The sequence below is a fragment of the Phacochoerus africanus genome, chromosome 9 (genome assembly GCF_016906955.1).
Source record: "Phacochoerus africanus isolate WHEZ1 chromosome 9, ROS_Pafr_v1, whole genome shotgun sequence".
NCBI lineage: Eukaryota > Metazoa > Chordata > Mammalia > Artiodactyla > Suidae > Phacochoerus > Phacochoerus africanus.
In genome coordinates, this window is record NC_062552.1 from 112817633 (window position 1) to 112839342 (window position 21710).

At 44.7% G+C, this 21710-nt stretch overlaps 1 protein-coding gene across 1 annotated transcript in view; it reads right to left on the reverse strand.

Annotated features, from left to right (window-relative positions):
• Positions 1-21414, reverse strand: part of KCNK10 (potassium two pore domain channel subfamily K member 10) — a 75937-nt gene extending 54523 nt beyond the window's left edge. Inside the window, exon 1 of the mRNA XM_047797258.1 lies at positions 21084-21414. Within this exon, the coding sequence (XP_047653214.1) occupies positions 21084-21308 (225 nt within the window). The 5' untranslated portion in view covers positions 21309-21414. The remainder of the gene's footprint in view (positions 1-21083) is intronic.
• Between the last annotated feature and the right edge of the window lie 296 nt (positions 21415-21710).

A 21710-nucleotide genomic window follows, 5' to 3' on the forward strand; every position in this document is an offset into this window, starting at 1 on the left:
AGCCCTTCCCCTCCTGGCCCCTGCCAACCTCTTTCAGGCCGGGGGGAGTAGGAAGAGACCTCAACCAGGTGAGCTGTGGTGAGGAAGAGACAGGTGGAGCTTCAGAGGGAGGTGTCGGAAATAGGAGCTGCTTCTAGAACAATAAATAGGGACTCCATTCCCTCAACAAAACTGTAATGACCCCATGTGGATATTGCCAGACATGATTAAATATTGAAATGTGATTATATTTATCCTAAATAATGCCCATTAAGCTTTGTTAAAACAGGCACACGGTGGTCGCCACAAATTAGATTACAACTGAAAAAGTCAATCATTGTTATGTTTTGCCTTCATTAATCTGCAATAGTTCAACTCATCAGACCAGGGATCAGCAACCTTCTTCCATAAAAGGCCCGATAAGTAAATATTTTCGGCTTTGTGGACCACATATGGTTTCTGTTGCATGTTTTTCTTTTCTTTCCCTTTTACGACCCTTTAAATATGCAGAACCATTCATGGCTGGTGGGTTGTCCAAAAAACAGGCTATTGGTTGGATTTAGCAAATCCCCCTGGACAACTGACTGGACAATGAGAAAAAGAGTCTCTTTTAAGTCTTTAGTTGATCCATTCCTGCCTCTAAGAACATGAAATATTATATTGGCCACTGTTTTGAACATAAACCGCAGCATCCCAGAATTTGAAATCCAGGTGCATGGGAGGTGTCTTTGTTGGTGGTTTAAATCGGCCTAATTGACATCAATCACTTACTTGCTGGAGGCTATGCAGGTCTCTGCTTTAGAGAGAAGACAGATGGAGAGTCCTTTCTGCTGGTAAAACATCCATTTCCCTACACTGTGATTGCCATCAGACCAAAGCAAGGCCTTCAGTAGTGTTTATATGCTCATTATCTATTCAGCTCTGATGCGCCCACCTGGAAATAGTCCCTCAGGGACAGCTCTAGGCCCCAGTCACTTAGATGGCATCAAACCATACCCTCAACACCTAATACTAACAACATCTATGAAGCTGCAAAAAGAGTTTGGGTTCCATCAAGTCTCACTGTGCTGAAAACTGGACAGAAACATCCTAAGCAGACCCAGTGCTGCATATAAAAATACAGATTTGCAGCCAAGACAAGCAGGGATAATTATTTGTTTCATCAAAAATCCAAAGTAAGATTCCTTTTCAAGTCTCTTTTTTAAAAAAATATGCAATTTATAAATATTTAACGTTTACACATGTAACCCTCAAGGAAAATGTCTATCAGTTGAAAGGAAAGGAAATTAACATTTGTCGCGGGTCTGCATTGAGGCAGGTGCTTTAGAAGTGTTTGTTTTATCCCTTCCTCCACCTGTGTGTTATTTGATTTTATCCTTTTTACAACTTGCAAGAAAGTAACATTACACCCCCTCCTTTGGAGATGAAGAAACAGGCCAAGGAAAGTTAAGTAACTTGCCCAAGGTCACACCGCCAGGAAGTGGAGAAGCCAGAATTCAAGCCCTCACCAGCCCCAAGCCATGGTTTTGCCCTTTCCTCTGCATCTGGTACCCAGAGCACACTTGTCCTCCCCAACCCTCAAACTCACCTCCAGCTAGAGATGGAAAAGCCCTGCCATTGTCCAAGAATGTAAGAAGGGACCTCTTCTTCTTTGAACATGTCAATGGAGGCACCAAACTTTATTTGGCTGCTGGAGCTGGCTAGAGCTTAATAGCTCAGCATTTTAATTTTAAATTCAAAAATAAATAAATAAAGATGGGGAAAGGTTGATTTATTTTTGGTATTGTCTTTTCTAGGGCAGCATATGGAGGTTCCCAGGCTAGGGGTCTAATCAGAGCTGTATGCTGCCGGCCTATGCCAGAGCCACAGCAATGCAGGATCCGAGCCACGTCTACAACCTACACCACAGCTCACGGCAATGTTGGATCCTTATTCCACTGGTCGAGGCCAGGGATTGAACCCGCAACCTCATGGTTCCTAGTCGGATTGGTTAACCACTGAACTATCACGAGAACTCTGTACACTAAGCGGAGAGAGAAAAGAGAGAGCCCTGAAAAAAAAGAGGAAGAGAGAAAAGCGAAAGAGAAAGAAGAGTCAGCTGAACTCAAAACAATGCCCAGGACTTCTGAAACTCAATTTTAACTTGCTTCACATCTGTGATGTAAATTCCTCTCTCACTCCCCTACATCTTCAGTAAAGTGGGCTATACAAACAAATGCCTTGAGGAAATGGTTTTAAATATAAGGGCCGTCTGTGATGGGCACAGTGGGCCAAAAGGTGATTTAGAACCAAAGTAAGAAGAAAAATAAGGCCACTCACAAGTCAACAAGCTCTTAGAAAGGCTTTAGAGGATCTGCTGTGCCAGGAATGAGGTTTGAGTCTATCTGGATCTTAGAGGTCAGAAAACTTCCAGCAAACAACCAGAATTAAAATGAATTAGCAAACTCAGGGTTATATATCTATAGACTATAGGCAGTATAAATGGACTGTTATCACCCAAATCAGTAGCATCATTTTTAACTCAATAAGAATATTTCTGATTGAATTCATAGTTCTACCTTTATTAATTTTCTAAAGTACTGTCTAGAAACTCAAGGAAAGCCTTTTAAATTAAATGCCTCTGCTTTTAAGCCTTTTTTTTTTTCTTTCCATTCAGGCTGCAAAAGTGAAGATAAGCCAGCCCACTAGAAGTGTCCGAGCACGCAGATCATGAAATGACGAAACTGAGCCCTGCACAGCCTGGCTTAAGCGATCAGTTATAGGGTAGAGGTTCGACCGGCATCAGCATCATTTTAAGCCACAATCTCAGACTTAATGAGCATCATGTGTTCACTTCCAAGTTGAACCACTACCAAGTTCAGAGAGGTCTTCTGAGGACCAAAAAGAAAAAATTATATTAGATGAGATGTGAGAGCTTCAAGCTTCTGGGGAAGCATACGAGAAATAAGAAGGTATCACTTTAAAATTTAATTCCTCCTCTTTTGAATTTCCCTTTTAGCCCATAAGTTAGAATTTCCAGTGTCCACCCAGCAAACGATTCATAAATGAATGACTGTTTCGATCAATAATAAATGAGTGAACAAACTAAAATAATAAATGCATGCACATGATCTTCCCAGAGTGTGAGAGGAAAGCAATTTATTTCTTTGCAGTACAGACAAACATAAGAAAGTAATCCAATACAAAGAATTATAATGATTATTCTATTAAAAAAAAAAGGAAGCGGAGAAGGTGATGGTGGCGGTGTGCTGACTTCAAGGAGGACAAGATCTGCACATAAATGGTAGTTGCCAGGGGCTGGAGGGTGGGCACAATGAGGAGATATTGGTCAAAGAGTACAAATTTCTGGTTTTAAGATGAATACGTTCTGGGGATCTAGTGCACGGCATGGTGATTATAATTAGTAAGACCATATTCTATAGTATTGTATCAAAAGTTACTAAGAAAAAGCTTAAATGTTCTCACCACGAAAGAGAAATGGTAATTCTACCACGGGGTGGAGGTGTTAGCTCATGCCCAGGTAGTGATCATTTTGTAATATACCAGCGTGTCCAAGCAATATATTGTCTACCTTAAACTTCCACGATGTGATCTGTCAATTATATCTCGAGAAAACTGGAAAAGAAACACGTAAAAGAATATCTGTCCTTCCTGCCTCCTCCCTCCTGCCACCCCCCAGGCATTAGGACAACCAGAAAGGTATAACAGAGAATCCATAGCCTCTCACAAAATGAGGCAGGTCTAAGGTTGATGTGAAAGAAGAGAAGGGGGGTTAAAGAGCCCTTGGAGGCCCCCCCCATCAAGGTCCCCCCCACCCCATGCTATCATCCCATGAGGCCATGCTGGGCTGCGTAAATCACTGCTCTGGGCTGCACGAGACACCATCCTGAGTGTTAGTGCTACCCTGGGATGAGCGATGGCCCTCAGGGGACCACTAACTGTCTGAGGCTTTTCTCCTGTGATCTGTGTACTCAGTGAGATAATCTGTTTCTCTGTTTCCTTATGTGGCACCAAAAAGGAAGACAAACAAAGGTGGAGCAGTAATCACTCACCTTGTCTGAGACTGAAGAATGCAACCAATCGGTGCCATATGCACGGACGCTAATAACCATGGTGATGGTTCGATTTACTGTCCAAACCAGGACATTTCCAGAGTGAAATGGGCTTTGTTAATAATTATGCTTGGACTGTAGGGCAGGCGTAAGCCGGAATGTGTAGGCAATTTGCTAACAGCTTACACTGCTGGGACAAAAGGAAAGGACCCCTTCCAAGGGCACAAAGGTGATTCTAGGTCTACGGCATTTGTATCTTGAGAGGGCACAGTTGGTAAAGGGATTTATCAAGGAAATTTTAGCTAAGGGTTGAGGCAGGATGAGGGGGTCTGGAAAGTGGTTTCACAAATGTATTCAAAGTGGGCATACTTTCAGCCACTAATGGACAGAAAAGCCACAGCCCCTGGGAGACAGAGAAAGGCAATTGGCAGACCACATTCATTTCAACTTAAAAGTGCCCCTAAATGACTCACAACCTTGACAGCAGGGTAGTAGCCCCTTTCCACTTCCTCACACATTTATGGCTGAAGGGCCTCAAGTAAGAAGAAGTGGAAGTATGGTATTCATTTGTTCACTGACATTGCTTTCTCTTTCGCCTGCTCAAAGGCATTTCACATACATAAATACTTCACAGCAGCAAAAGTGAATGTGCTAGGGGCTGGGGAGGGGCTATTTTATGTCCAAATGCAAAGCCACATCGTAAAACATACGTCAAACCACAGTGGGAGGATATCAAAAAGGAACTCTGAAGCAACCCCAGCAAAGGCACTTCTTCATTCCAAGAAGACTTTACTTCAGTACAAAACGAGAACTTAGGAGCTCCCGTCGTGGCACAGTGGTTAACGAATCTGACTAGGAACCATGAGGTTGCGGGTTCGATCCCTGGCCTCACTCAGTGGGTTAAGGATCTGGCATTGCCGTGAGCTGTGGTGTAGACCGAAGACGCGGCTCAGATCCCACAGTGCTGTGGCTGTGGTGTAGGCTGGCAGCTACAGCTCCGATTCGACCCCTAGCCTGGGAACTTCCATATGCCGCGGCAGCGGCCCTAGAAAAGGCAAAAAGACAAAAAAAAAAGAAAGAAAGAAAGAAAGAAAGAAAAAGAGAGCATATAAGCACCCCTTATATTCCTCTTGCAGTTCATAGATCAAGTGCAACTGTCTAGTCTGTGTAAGGTGCTCAATTTCTCTGAGCCTCAGTTTTCTCATCTATAAAATGAGAGACCTGTTCTTGCAGGGTTGTTGCCAGAATTTTTTAATGTATATATGACATCAGGCAGTGTGCCTTGTCATTCCTTATGCAACGACATTAATAATAACAGGAATCCTAGGTCCTTACCAGTACACAGATTAACTCAGTTAACCCCCATGGTGACCCATAAGGTGGGCATCGCCACGGAACGCATGAGACATAGATTAGTGATTGCCTTGCCCACGGTGGACATCAAGTGCCCAGGGAAGCTGGCAAGTGGACCCTTTTGTCAACAAGAAGATGATCATCCTAAATGTTAGAAGGTAGCTTTGCTCCACCCTCTGTGTCCTTCTTTCTCCCCATCTCAGACCTGTTGGCCCAGATCCCTGCCTCTGGAGAGCAGGATGGCTGGCTCCCTCCCAGGCTGGGACACCCCAGGCATCTACGACAGGTCCAGGGAGAGGGGGACTGACATACGCGTCGTCTCCACCTTCCACTGAGGAAGGTGGCCAGGGTGGCCATCAGGCCTGTGCTGGCCTGAGTGCCTTCCTAAGCCACTCACCCCCTCGGAGTCTCCCGCAAATAAAAGCTCATGAAAGCCATAAAAAGGCAAAGAGACAGGCACCTTCAATGCCATGGTGGATATGATGCAGGTGTTTATTTTCCTGCTGTCCTGGGTATCAAGTTATATGCAAATATTAGCCTTTTCCCGGGTTCCAGGGGGATCCAGGCAGGAGGCTTTCATCAGAGCTTTACAGCCTGGTTATAAATGTAAAGTGAAGGTCACCTGCAGACTGGGCAGCATAAGAAGAGAATTTGTTTGAAAAATAAGACAGAGAAACCCAACCTGAGCCAGACGCTAGACAGCACATCCAGAGCCTAGAGTCTGAACTAGCAGCTTTCCTTGCTACTGCTAGTTGATTCTTTGGGAGGAAATGCTCTAAAACTCAATTCCTTAGCACCTGGGTCTACACCAATGGCATACCTAGCCAAACATCACCATGTGGGACCAAGCCATGTTGCCTTCCAAATTGTGGCTTACAATGTAGAATTAATTTTCTCTCTGACTTTGACTATCATGGAAGGATGAAATAAGAGAGATATTTAAAGCATCAGATCCACTAAGGAAGCAGGGATACATGTGCATGCTCTGATAAGATCAGTAAACTTTCAGAGTAACTAACTGTCACCCCTTCATCTCAGTATGGACTCAACCTGCACAGATTGAATAACAAATGTGCCAACTGATAGAGAAAAACCACCCTGGTCCTGAGGAAAATGTTTGATGTATTCCCCACTCTCTCTGCACTTGAGATTATTCCTATCAAAGATGAACCTATCCAATTTCTGGGGGAAGACTTTTTCTTACTGGGCTACAAGAGCATTTACGGGAGTTCTGACTCATTGACCTATAAGCTAAACCCAAGATGACCATTCTTTCCATCACCACTGCTTTGGAGAGAGCTTGAAATTTAGCCGATGATTAATAACATCATGAAAAAGAGAAACTTCTGCTACCTTGTTTTCATTGTAGCTATTGACTTGTTCTCTTCCTTACTCTGGAGTGAGCAATAGTAATCCCAAGTTAATATTTCATTTCCCGTGGCCCCTTAGAAAATGTGTCCGCTCCTACCATCAGCACATCTCTCCAACAATTACAGTTTCACGTGGGTGCAGACAAGGAAATAAAGACAATCTCGGAGATTTCTTCAAAGAAAGCTCTGGAGCACTCATAAATATACTCATAGGAGCCAGCATTTTCAACCCTCACAAAAACCCTGTAATAGTAACTCCTACTATTATTCTCATTTTAGAAGTGAAACAGTGGAAATCACAAGGAACTTTCCGACCCCTAGCCTGAGAACCTCCATATGCCGCGGGAGCGGTCCAAGAAATAGCAAAAAGACCAAAAAAAAAAAAAAAAAAAAACCAAGGAACTTTCCTGCTATTGTAGCACTTAGCAAGCCACAGAGCTGACACTGTTACAAGTTCACCCTTTAACTCTGGCCTTCTCCCTGTCTAGCTTGCAAACCTCTTCCTTGGAGTTCCCGTCATGGCACAATAGTTAACGAATCCAACTAAGGAACCATGAGGTTGCGGGTTCTATCCCTGGCCTTGCTCAGTGGGTTAAGGATCTGGCGTTGCAGTGAGCTGTGATGTAGGTCGCAGACGTGGCTCGGATCCCACGTTGCTGTGGCTGTGGCACAGGCCAGCGGTTACAGCTCCAATTAGACCCCTAGCCTGGGAACCTCCATGTGCCTCGGGAAGCAGCCCTAGAAAAGGCAAAAAGACAAAAAAAGAAAAAAAAAAGCGCAAAGTTCTTCCTAAAGCTCATCTGTTATGTTACCTTCTTCCACCTGAAAAAGGACAACACAGAGAAGCAGGCATTTGTACTTCTGATGCTCATTTCTCAAAGAACAAAAGGTTAACTCCTCCCTTATTTGGTAAGGCTAACCTTCACCAACAAGCTTGCCGTCTCTTCTGCCCAGTTCTACCAAGAATGAAGGGAAAACATATGTTCTCAATAGAGATGGATAAGCAACTCTGAACTGCAGACCTGAATGATAAATCATTTACTTTGGTTGCAGACAGAATATGTTGAGCCAGCTCAACACCTTATTGTGACGATGCAAAGCCATGTCCCTCTAGAGCACAACCAACAGAGAATCGTCCTGCGGTCTTCCCACAGGTGAATGGAGGTCCTTCTCACAGGTGAACAAAGCACCAATCACAGTGGACTCTAATCACCCAAGCAAACGCTGGTCTCCCCCACCAGGAGTAGAGCATCGTAGTGAAAAAGCACGCATTCTGGAGCCAGACTGCCTGCGTCCAAAGCCCAGTTCTACCTGCCACTTACGCTTGGGCAAATTGCTTCCTCCTACCTTGGAGGATCACTGTAAAGACTAAATGACTCAATAAACACAAAGCATTTAGAGCAATGCCTGGCCACAGTAAACACCACAAAGGGAGCTACTGAAACAATGAATACCGGATTGGAAGTTTCCGAAGGACAGGGAGTGAGCATCCTGCATCCTTTTTTTAAATTTTATTTTTCTAATCATCAGGGCCTAACACAGCACTTGCTTCATGCCAGGCATTCAGTAAATATTAGTTATGTAAATGAATACATTTGATTACGGGTAATGAAAATAATTGTACAAGCCACACACCATCAAAATCTCATTAAATGAGACTTTTGCTTCACTTTGAACAAGGAACACACGCGCATTTGTAGATAAATATGGATACCATAGCATTCAACTTCTGGGGTTTTGTTTTATTTTTATGGGAGTTTTTGTGGACTTATTTGCAAATTCATCTTTCTAGTGTCATGCCAATTGCCATTAGGTCTTTAATTTTTGGCTTAAAAGCTTTAGATCTTCTTGACTAAACAGTGATGGAATCAACAACCCCAGGGAGAATAACAATAATAATAATGAAGTGGGAGCCTGTAGAGACAGGCCAGGGGCTGCAGGCCTGATCTAGCACACATTGAATAATCTTCTGCCCGACTGCTTCGCTGGAGAAAGGGCAGTGCCTCCGACTTCAGGGCAACAGCCAGGGGAGTGGCTTCAATTTGCAAGAGCTGCGTCTTTGGGCACAAAGAACCTGATTCTGCACTCGCCAGAGGTCACCTGCTGCCTTGGCTGTGGCCCAAACATCCTCCACAAAAGGCTTCTTGGAAGAAGAGACAGCTCAGGGCAGGGCAAGAGAAGGCTTGTCTGGCTCTGCACTCTGCTCACAGCAAGGATTTCTACAGGCTGCTGAATGGATGTCCCAGGTGCCATCCACTCCTTAAAATCATTACATTCCTAAATATAGAAAGCTTCGGGGCTGTAAACACCAAGGGAACTACTTCTGCATAAAGAACATAGAAGTACTCTTGACAACCAGACCGAAAAGCAAGGTCTTCAAGTGCCTAGAAACAAAATCACTTTCTGCTTTGCTTCTGTGAAGATTCTAAATGACTCACATTAGTCAGAATGGCCATCATTAATAAATCTACAAATAACAAGTGCTGGAGGGACTGTGAAGAAAAGGAAACCCTCCTACACTGTTGGTGGGAATAGAAACTGGTACAACCGCTATGGAAAACAGTATGGCGGGTCCTCAGAAAACTAAATATAGAACTACCATATGACCCAGCGACCCCACTCTTAGGCATATATCCAGAAAAAACTTTCCTTGAAAAAGACACATGCACCTGTATATTCACTGAAGCACTGTTCACAATAGCCAAGACGTGGAAACAACCTAAATGTCCATCAACAGATGAATGGATTAAGAAGGCATGGTACATATACACAATGGAATACTACTCGGCCATAAAAAAGAACAAAATTATGCCATTTGCAGCAACATGGATGGAACTAGAGATTCTCATACTAAGTGAAGTCAGAAAGAGAAAGATAGATATCATATGATATCACTTATATATGGAATCTAAAATATGGCACAGATGAACCTATCTACAGAACAGAAACAGATTCACAGACATGGAGAGCAGACTTAGGGTTACCAAAGGGGAGGGGGAGGGAGTGGGGTGGACTGGGAGTTTGGGGTTAGTAGATGCAAACTATTACATTTAGAATGGATAAGCAAGGAGGTCCTACTATACAGCACAGGGAACTATAACTGACCATTTGTGACAGAACATGATAGAAGACAATATGAGAAAAAGACTGTATATATATATATATATATATATATATATATATATGTATGTATGACTGGGTCACTTTTCTGTACAGCAGAAATTGACAGAACATTGTAAATCAACTATAATAAAAAAAATTTATTTAAAAGATTCTACATGAAGGGCTCTTAGCTCCAAAATAGATACACACACACACACCACTCATTCAGTCCTCAAACTGTAAGCATCTTCTATGGGCCAGCCACTATACCAGCCATGAGGAGTGCATAGATAAAAGGCATAGATTGAACCTCAAAAAGTTCCCACACAGTTCTGGAAAAGAGACAAGTGAGAAAATGATGATTAGACACTAGAGTCTAATAAGCACAGAGGCAAATGTGAATACTTGATGCTATCAGGCCAAGCCGGGCACCACCCACCATGGAGGGTACACAAAGGCTTCTTCCAGGACTTGAGTTTTAGCACCTCTGAGGATAAATCTGTTCAGAAATCCAGAGCAGAACACTTAGCAAAGCGTCATAACTGACACTCCATAAATGGTAAGTTGATGAATGAATGAATGACTTAAAACCAGCTTACAACTACCACTGCTATGCTCTGGGTTTAAATGAGGGACCAAAATGGCAATGCACTGATGGATCAGATCACATCACCCTACTGCCTGAAACAGTCTTAGCTTCACAGTGCTCTTAGGATAAAATCTAACATCAGGCCCTGCAGGGCTTCACCCCTGCCCATCTCCAACCTAAATGCCTAGCAATTTCCCTTTGCTAATGGTTCTCCCCTTCTCTCAAGTCCCCAGACATCCTGGCTTCCTACCACCACAGGGGCTTGACACTCAGCTCCTTCTGTTCACAATCTCCATCCCACTAAGTCAGGTGTGCTTCCCCATGCCTCACAGCTCTAGCTCCCTTACCTTTGCATCATTCATCTGGTCTTATTTACACATTTTTGTGAGATTGTATGTATAAAGTTTGCCTCCCCTGCTATCAATCAGTAGGGTGACCATAGAGTTTATCTTTCAAACCAGGACACTTTTGAGAGGAATGGAGGCACTGCTCAAGATTACTCCAGAACTACAAAAGCTGGGATGTTTGGCCATCCTGGCTACCAGCTCCAAGAGATCTGGGACCATGTCTGCCTTTTATTCACGATTATGTCCCCAGGACTTAGCATTGACTCTGGCACACAGCAGGCAATCAATTAAATGTCAAATGAATGAATGAATGAGTGAGTGATTTGGGACTTGACAAAAGAAGAGAATGGTAAATGTTCCAACTCTGAGAAATGTTCATGGGTCATGCAAATGAACCAATATCTCCTGATTGTAGGGAGAAGGTCTGACAGCTTGAGATCTCTGGCCTTCCCCTTATCTGCAGAATAGCAGCCCTGGTCACCATGACAACATCAAAGGTCCATGCCTAGGACCACAGCATCATACCCAGTACTCTCATGCAGCTGCCCATATCTCAAATTAACTCTTCCTTGACCAGTGAAACAAGTCACTCTCCCTGAAGCACCTGACCCTGGCATAGAGGCATCTGGATGTTGGGGGAGTGGGGGGGGTTGTGAATCCAGGGGAGAAAAACGAATGGGCTCTGAATCAGAAAGCAAGCATGGACTCTCAGGAAGGAGCGTTCCCATCATGAGGTTTAAGTGGATTTTCCCTTAGTCAGGAGGAACTTGTCCTGATACAATATACACTCTCCAGCCCCATTGTGTCAAGACAAGGATAGAGCCTGGTTAAGAGAGCGTGGGCTCTGGAGTCCGAGAATCCAGATCCAGGCCCACTTCTGCCACTAGTTGGCTGTGAGGACTTAAGCAGGGCACCTCTGTAAACAGGAGCTGAAGCAGCAGCTACGGCTTTGGATGATGGGGAGTGAAAATGGGCTCAGGAATACAGGGAAACTGCCTCGCCCCAAGCCTGCACACAGAGCTTAATAAACAGTGTAAAATAGTATCCATCAAGGACAGACTGAGGCCCTAGTCCTGAGCAAAGATCTAAGGCTCTAATCATCTACTGGCAAAGGATCAAAATCCCTAAGAAATCATAAAGGGAAAACCAGTGGCGTCAGACAATCCTATTCACCACATAAAAAATCACTGAGGAGAGTTCCCGTCGTGGCGCAGCAGAAACGAATCTGACTAGGAACCACGAGGCTGCGGGTTCGATCCCTGGCCTTGCTCAGTGGGTTAAGGACCCGGCGTTGCCATGAGCTGTGGTGTAGGTCACAGATGTGGCTTGGATCTGTCATTGCTGTGGCTGTGGCGTAGGCTGGCAGCTATAGCGCCGATTCGACCCTTGGCCTGGGAACCTCCATATGCAGGTGTGGCCCTAAAAAGACAAAAAAAAAGGCAAAAAGTCACTGAGGAAGCTCCTGTTGTGGCTCAGAGGTAACAAATCTGACTAGTGTCCATGAGGACACAGTAATGAATCCAACTAGTATTCCTGGCCTTGCTCAGTGGCTTAACGATCCAGCATTGCTGTGAGCTGTGGTATAGGTCTCAGATGCAGCTCGGATCCCAAGTTGCCGTGGCTACGGTGTAGGCCTGCAGCTATAGCTCCAATTCTACCCCTAGCCTGGGAACTTCCATTTGCCAAGGGTGGGCCCTAAAAAGAGGGAAAAAAATGACTAAACCAGTCTAGGCAGGGGAGAAGGGACACCACCCCAAAGGGTCTTACTTCCAAGAAAGTCCAGACCCAGCCCACTCCAGGCAGAGAAGTATCAGGCTTTCTTCAGACAAAGAAGCCAGTGTGAATAGAAGATGCAAGTTTTGAGGTCACAAGGGCTCTGAGAAGAGAGGTAACTTACCAAGGCAAGAACTGAAGTCTGCCAGGGGCCAGAGTCAACCTTGTAGACAGTGAAGTAGGGAGTTCCCTGGTGGCTCAGTGGGTTAAGGATCCTACCTTGTCACTGCTGTGGCACAAGTATGATCCCTGGCCCAGGAACTTCCACATGCCACAAGCATGGCAAAAAAAAAAAAAAAAAGAGTTCCCACATGGTACAGCGGTTTAAGAATCCGAATGCAGCAGCTCGGGTCACTGTGGAGGTATGGGTTCGATCCACGGCCCAGAACAGTGGGTTAAAGCTCAGGTTGCAGCTGTGGCTCAGATTCAATCCATGGCCAGGGAACTTCCATATGCTGGAGATGTAGCCATTAAAAAAAAGAAATAGGGGTTCCCATTGTGGCTCAGCAGTAATGGACCTGCCTAGTATTCATGAGGACATGGGTTGGATCCCTGGCCTTGCTCAGTGGGTTAAGGATCCAGCATTGCCATAGCTATGATATAGGCTGCAGACTTAGCTGAGATGCCACCAGTTGCTATGGCTGTGACACGGGCCAGCAGCTACAACTCCAATTCGACACCTAGCCTGGGAACTTCCATATGCCAAGGATGTGTCCCCAAAGAGACAAAAGAAGAAAAAAAGAAATAGCAAGAGTTTCCATTGCGGCGCAGAGAAAATGAATCTGACTGGTATCCATGAGTGATGACAATGGATCTTACCTGGAGGTCTGTGCAAGTGTTAAATGAGTTAAACCCTTTATTTTCCTTCCTCATGCCTGGAAAGATAGTAGATAGTCAAGAGGTGGTAGCTATTTTTTATTGTTACAATAGCACTGCAGGAAATCTCCCCATTACTGTCATCTGCAGACTCTCCCAGAGTCTTAAGGGTAAGATTCAAGAGATGGATGGGTCCTCTGTGTCCTCCTTGGGCTGAACTGCTGGGGCCCAGCTTGAGCTCATCACTTCCCCCAGGGCCAAAGAATAGAAGGTCAAGGTGCCTCCTTGAGGGATAAATAGCAGTCAAGCAGGAGGAAAGAGGCCCTTCCACTCAGTCAGAAGCTGGAGTCGAGGGTCATCCTGTTTTTCCGGTGACCTGTTCCCTGCTCCCTGCTCCCTGGGGCTGCCTGAGCCTTTTAGGTCCCTGAGGTTCTATCTCAAACCAAACAAAGGACCGTCAGGGGGAATAGAGACCATGGAGCCAGCCCCAGTGTCTTCTTAATAGATCTGAGGCCAAGTGTCCCCACCAGAGCTGGGGATAAAGATGGTCAGGTGGGGTAAGCCCCCTAAAAGAAACAGAAACCTGCTAAGTTACCTCCTGGGGCTCAAGCCACAGCAACCCGGCAGTATGGCATAAGCAGCCCAACTCAGCTGGAGAAATTTCTGGGAAGGGGACTTTACACATTAACAATCGCAGCAAATCAAGAACATTTGTCCATTAGAAATTTAGGATTTGAAGTCCCAGGGGGCATTTCAAGAGCTTTCTTCTCTCTTTTTTTTTTTTTTTGTTCTTCCCTTAAGAGAACCCCGGGATGCACATAATTTAAGGAGTTTCTGGTTTCTTTTTTTCTTTCTTTTTCTTTTTAGGGCTGTACCTGCAGTATATGGAAATTCCCAGGCTAGGGGTAGAATCAGAGCTTCACTGGAAGCCTGTTCCAAAGCCAGAGCAACACCAACACTGGATCGGAGCCTCATCTGTAACCTTCACCACAGTCTGTGGCTAATACAAGGCCAGGGATCAAACTGACATCCTTACAGACACCATATTGGGTTCTTAACCCACTGAGCTACAATAGGAACTCCCTGGTTTGTTTGTTTGTTTCCTGCCTTCCCTAACAGAGAAAGAGGACCAGTCACAAAAGCTAAAAGTAACTGAGTGTTTTGTTTGGTTCTCAGTCCTCCCTAACAGGTGGACACTATTATCACAACCTTCATCTGACAGAAGGGAAGCTGAGGCCTGGGGTGACTCCCTTTCTCACCCAAGTCACATAGCACACAAGCAGAGGAAGGATTTAACACCGGAAGATTAACTCTGGAGTGTGGGTGTTGATGGCCAGGCTACACTGCCCACGTGGCCTCTGCTTGAACAGGCAGGGATTCAGAGCCCAGGGCAGGCCCTCCAGACAACTTTGCTGAATGGGGAATGAATCATTCTCAAGTTTTTTTTTTTCTTTGTGTGTGTGTGTGTGTGTGTGTGTGTGTGTGTCTTTTAGGGCTGCAGCTGTAGCATACGGAAGTTCCCACGCTAGGGGCTGAATCGGAGCTACAGCTGCTGGCCTACACCACAGCCCACAGCAACGCAGAATCCGAGATGCATCTGAGATCTACACTGCAGCTTGAGACAACCCCAGATCCTTAGCCCACTGAGCAAGGCCAGGAATCAAACCTGCATCCTTATGGATGCTAGTTGAGTTCTTAACTCACTAAGCCACAACAGGAACTCGCAGACTTTCTTAAATATGGCCCTTTCACTCTCAGCATGGCTCACCTATGGGGACCCAATATTCGTCCTTCCTCTAATTTCTCCTTCCTCTAGCCCTCCTTCCTCATTGCTGAAAGAGTTATCATGCCAACATCAAACTTCCATCGTGTCACTACTTCTTAAATCTTTCAGTGACTCCCCACTTCCCACAGCTTACAGCCCAAACTCCTTGGCAAGGCTCCCTGGGCACCTCTCGAATCCAGCCCCCGCCCCAATCCCAACCTCATCTCCTACCACCTCCTCCAAACCACTCAGCTCAAGGCACCCTGACCACCTGCAGCTCCCTCAATGGATCCCACATGCTGGTGAGATACCCTTCACTGAAGGTACAGAATGAACCCCTCCCATAGGCCATGTTTCTGTTCTAATGTATGGTGCTGAAGAGAAGGAGATAGTGATCAGACTGCCAGGAGTAAATCTGAGATCCTCCACTCACAAATCAGGCATCCTTGAGAGTGTCATTTCACCTCCTGCTGCTCCAGTTTCCTCCTCTGCAAGTGGCACAAAAGATGATCCTTGTAGAACACTTGCAGGGACTAAAGGAGATAAATCGCCACAGAACCTCCCCTGACCTATGTTTGTCTCACTGGGGCTCCCATTTTTCACATATTTCAAATAGCTCCACTCCAGCAATCATCAAAAAGACGAGCAATAAATGCTGGCGAGGATGTGGAAAAACAGGAAGAACCCCTGTGCACTATTGATGGGGTTGTAAACCAGCACAGCCACTGCGGAAAACAGAATGAAGTTCCCTCGGACAGAAAAAAATAGAACCGCCCTATGATGCAGCAATTTCACATCTGAGAATACATCCAAACGAAGCAAAAATACTAACTCCAAAAGATACCTGCACCCCCAAGTTCACAGCAGCATTTACAGTGGGCAAGACCTGGAAACAACCTAAGTGGCCATCAACAGAAGAATGGATAAAGAAGTTGTGAGATGAGATGGATGGATGGATGGATGGATGGATGGATGGATGGATGGATGGATGGATGGACAGACGGATAGACAGATAGACAGATAATGGAAAGTTATTCAGCCATAAAAAAATGAGGAAATCCTGCCATTTGCAAAAACATGGATGGACCCTGGGGACATTAAGCAAAGTAAAACAGGTCAAACGGAGAAAGACAAATGCTGTATGATCTCACTTATATGTGAAATGTTAAAAAAAAACTCATAGGAAAAAAGATCAGGGATGGGGGGATGGGGAAAGGGAATTGGAGGAAGGTGGTGGAAAGGTACAAACTTCCAGTTATAAGTAAGTACTAGGAATGTAAGGTACAATTTTATGACCAGAGTTAGTTAACACTGCCATATGGTATATATGAAAGTTGCTCCCGCGGCATATGGAGGTTTCCGGGCTAGGGGTCAAATCGGAGCTGTAGCCACCGGCCTATGCCAGAGCCACAGCAACGCGGGATCCGAGCCGTGTCTGCAACCTACACCACAGCTCATGGCAACGCCAGATCGTTAACCCACTGAGCAAGGGCAGGGACCGAACCCGCAACCTCATGGTTCCTAGTCGGGTTCGTTAACCACTGCACCACGACGGGAACTCCGAAATTTTTGCAGTAATATTTCACAATAAATGTTCAAAACACTATGCTGGACGCAAAGTTATACAGTGATACATGTCAATCATATCTCAGTAAAACAGGGGGTGGAAATAGCTCCATTCAAATAACTTCTAATTATTGGTTTACATGCCTCTTCCTCCAGGGCTTCTCTGCTTACTGACATGTGAGACTGGATCATTCTTTGTGATAAGTGGCTGTGCTGCGCATGGTTGGGTGTTTTGCAGCAGCCCTGGCCTCTCCCTACTGATGCCTGTAGCATCTCTCCAGCTGTAACAATCAAAAATGTCTCACACGTGGTCATCCCAGACACACGGTCTGGAAGCAAACCCTCCCCAGTAAGAAACACTGTTTGAAATCCTGAGCTCCTTGAAAATCCTATCAACAGCAGCAGCAGCAATAGCTACACTTTTTTTTGAGTACTCATCACATGCCAAGCACAGTTCAAAGCCCTTCTTGTGAATGATAGAATTTAATCCTCTCAATTCCCTAGGGGTGAGGGATTGTAGGCACAGTATTGATAATGGAATCACAGAGAGGTTAGCAACACGCTCCAGGTGTATTTATCCTCATCTTTTCCATCCCCAACACCTCGCATGTTCCTTGATATAACAGAAGCTCAATAGCACCTTGAAGAATGTGTGGGTGAATTAATTGATGAGACAGTCTCCTCCATAACAGCAATTGGGGTTCTCCGCTAGAGCCCCATGGTACCCCATAAAAGGGGTTCAAGTCTTTGGAAAATCCATCCCCAGCTGTGGCTATTTTAAGCTATCCAGGCTTTTCATGGCTGTTATGTTGTTCCAGGTACTTTGTTTTTGTTATTAATCACCAAATAATAATTCAGGTGTCTGAATTACACCTTCCAGATTAGCTTTATGAGAGGTCACTCAATCCAACCAAGACTCCTGACATTTCCAGATAAATACCATCAATCTAATTTTTTACTTATCAGTCAGATATGACAATAATATTGGTGAGACACAATAATACTATTTTTCTAGCTCAGAAAACACCACACTAACCCTTCCAAACACTGTGTTTCTTTTCTTTTTTTTTTCTTTTTCTTTTTCATGGCTGCACTTGCAGGCTGCACTTGAATCAGAGCTGCAATTGCCAGCCTACACCACAGCCACAGCAACACTAGATCCAAGTTGCATCTGTGACCTATGCCACAGCTTGCAGCAATGCTGCATCCTTAATCCACTGAATGAGGCCAGGGATTGAACCCACATCCTCACAGAGAAAATGTCAGGTCCATGCGCACACACATGCACACGCACGCACACACGTACACACCCACACACACCCCTTATTTCATAGAAACCTTTGAGGTCAAAGGATGAGTCTTAATGGCAGCACCAGAATTAGCATCCCTACCCTCCATCACCCTATCATCATTCTGGCTCTGAACTCTTCCATAAAGGAGAAAGCCAAAGAATGGGCAATTGAGAAATACTGAATTAAAAACAAATACATGAATAATCTCAGATATCTTGTGGTATCACCAATGTTACAGGTTTAATTTGATATCTCATCCCAAAAGCATTTCGCTATTGGGTGATAATTAGATATAGAGCCCTGGAGAGGCTCTCCATGGATGTAGAGATAATAAGGTATGATCTCTTTCCTCAAGATCTCACTATCCAAGAAGGAGGATTCAGGCATGAACCCAGATTCAATTCAGACCAACTAAATAAAAAGGATCTCACCACAGAGCACAACAAGATTATAATTCCTTACTTAAAATTACTCTAGAATTGTTTCCTCCATTCTCCTTGGCATTCTGAGCCTTAAATTTGGCATAGATTGTACAACACTCTCATCACTGCACGTTTGGCAGCATTTTCCCATGAAAGGGAAAAAAGAAAAGACAAGGCCACCTACGAAAGAGTGATATGAAACACCACTCTCAGCTTTTAGCATTTTCAAGTTTGGGTTGTTGTTGTGGTTTTTCACAGCCGCACCTGCAGCATCTGGAAATTTCTGAGACAGAGGTGGAATTGGAGCTACAGCCGTGGCCTCTGCCACAGCCATAGCGACCCCAGATCCTTAACCCAGGGAGCAAGGCCAGAGATTGAACTTGCATCCTCACAGACACAACATTGGGTCCTAAGCCCACTGAGCCACAACAGGAACTTCTTAAAAATTTTTTTAAACAAAAATTGTTGGACACCAAAATATATAAATACCTCCTACATCTCAATATCAAAAAAAAAATTTTTCATCCAAAAATGGGCAGAAGATCTAAACAGACAATTGTCCAAGGAAGACACAGAGATGGTCAAAAAACACATGAAAAGATGTTCAACATCACTGATTATTAGAGAAATGCAAATCAAAACTACTATGAAGCACTACCTTACACCAGCCAGAATGACCATCCTCAAAAAGTGTATAAACGATAAATTCTGGAGAGGGTACACAGAAAAGGGAACCCTCTTACACTGTCTGTGGGAATGTAAATTGGTACAACCACTATGGAAAACAGTATGGAGATTCCTCAAAAAACTAAAAATAGAATTACCACATGATCCAGCAATCCCACTCCCGGGCCTCTATCCAGAGAAAACCATGACTTGAAAAGATACATGTACTCCAATGTTCACTGCAGCACTCTATACAATAGCCAAGACATAAAAGCAACCTAAATGTCCATCAACAGAGGCGTGAATAAAGAAGATACAGAATGGTACATATACACAATGGAATATTACTCAGCAATAAAAAGAATGAAATAATGGCATTTGCAGCAACATGGATGGACCTAGAAATTATCATGCTAAATGAAATTACTCAGACAGTGAGATACAAACATCATATGCTATCACTTATATATGGAATCTTAAAAAAAAAGGATACAATAAATTTATTTTCAGAACAGAAAGAGACTCAGAGACTTTGGAAAACATATGGTTACCAAATGAGACAGGTTGGTGGGGCAGGAGGTGGGGAGGTAGTGATGTACCAGGGATTTGGGATGGAAGATGTTCTCAAATTAGGCTGTAAAGATGGTTGTACAACTATAAATACAATAAAATTAATTGAATTTAAAAAACTGTAGGATATAGGTATGAAATCATATTTATTTCCAAGAAGAAATTGTATATTTCTATCAATTTAAGAATCAAGTCAGATTATCAAAACTAATTTAAAAGAATACAACTACTATGAAGGGACCAGATCATAAGTAGCCTCAGAATTCCCCTATCCTATCAGTGTAGCTGGAATAGATAAATAAATAAGCTGGCCCAATGGCCCAGACTCACAAATTCTACAGAATCCTGGATGGTAGTAGCCATCAGAACTCAATGCTGGGAATCCCTGAGGCAGAAGGAAAGGTGAAAGCTGTCTTTTCTATCCCTCTGCCTTCCAAACTCTAGAACATCCAGAAAGAGGGGACTCTCCCTTGCCTCCATGAATGTCACCACCTTCCACCACTACTCTTTGTGGTTCAGAAGGGTGTATAGATTGGAAATCAAACTTCAGTCCCGGAGGCAGCCATCCCCCCTCACCTCCGAGGTGAAGCCCTCCCACTGAGCACTCAACCAGTTCCCTCTCCTCCTCCTGGGACTCGGTCCTCTCTGCCTTTCACACACTTAGGCCTCCTGTTTCACCCCTCCCATCATACCACCTTCTGTGACCCACCGTCTCCCATGTCCCTTCCCAGCCTCATGTCACTGCTGCTGAGCCACCCCCACCCCTGCTTCTTCTGCCTTGCTTCTGTAGGTGTGAGCCCAAAGTCTTCTGCCCCTGTTTTTTATCAATGCTTTTCCTTAATATTCAAGGTATGAAAGCACTTTAGCCCAGTGCCTGATTCAGAGTAAGTTCAAAAACGGCAACCTTGATAATACTATTACTTCTATCCTTATTATTTCAGCCCCACAAATCCATCAAAGCCTCTTTCAAGTTACTAGCAGCCTCCCCATCCCACATCCAGTGGCCTTTTCTCTGCTCTTCTCCATTCTCATTAATACACCCTTGCTTGTTCAAAATTCTCTCTTTCTTTGGTTTCTAGCCTACCCTCTTACCCTAGCATCTCACACAGACTTAAAAGTTAATCAGCATACATAGGTGGCCTTGAATTTGAAAAATCAAAGCCCTTTGCCAGGTGCTTCCTCTGGCCACCACATCCAAAAGCAGGTGATACAGACCATAGCCCACACCTACACTGTATGTCTGGCCCCTCTTCTCCCACATTGTCACAGGTCTCCACTCAAATGTCCCTTCCCAGAGAGGACCTCCATGACCATCAGGGGCATCTCAACCAAAGGGCAAAGCTCGGTGAGCCAGAAAGACAAAGTCAATGCCACCCTCTCCCCCGACACATTGTTCTATGGTCAACTCACCCCCTGCTCACCTGGATCAGCGTCTCCAGCTCCTGTGGGCTCACACAGATATGATCCCGCAGGAATTCTGCCTTCTCCAAGGCAATGGTGTTCTTTTGGCTGCTCTCAAAGGGCTGCTCCAATGCCCGGAAGACGAGACCGCCCGTGACGAGGTAGACCACCACGACCACGAAGATGGCAACCACCGTTTTCCACTTCATGACAGTCTGCAGGCCCCCCTGGGAGGCACCTTCCATTCTGGCTACCACCGTGGCTCGGGAGGAGATGGAGAGGCGGGGGGCTGTGTAATGCCCGTTAGTGGCGCCCTTGGGCTGGCACACCGGGGGTGCTGCTGCAGGAACGGCCACTGAGAAACAGGGTGGGCGAGAGGGGAAAAGAGAGTTTATAAATACAAAACCCAAAACTTGTCAGAAACAAAGCACAGATGTCTTTTTCAACCCAGTTTTCCAATGTGAGGATTAAAAAATCGGTTCGCCAAGCCCGCGGTGAGGGAATTTGATCAGTTGCTAGATGTCTGTTTGAGTTTGAAAAAAAATGAGCACCAGGAGTTCGAGTTTTTTTAAAAAAATAATGTTAATTGAATCTGAAATGTTTATTTTTCTCTACAAGTGTCCAAATTTGAAAGCCATATTTCTGTT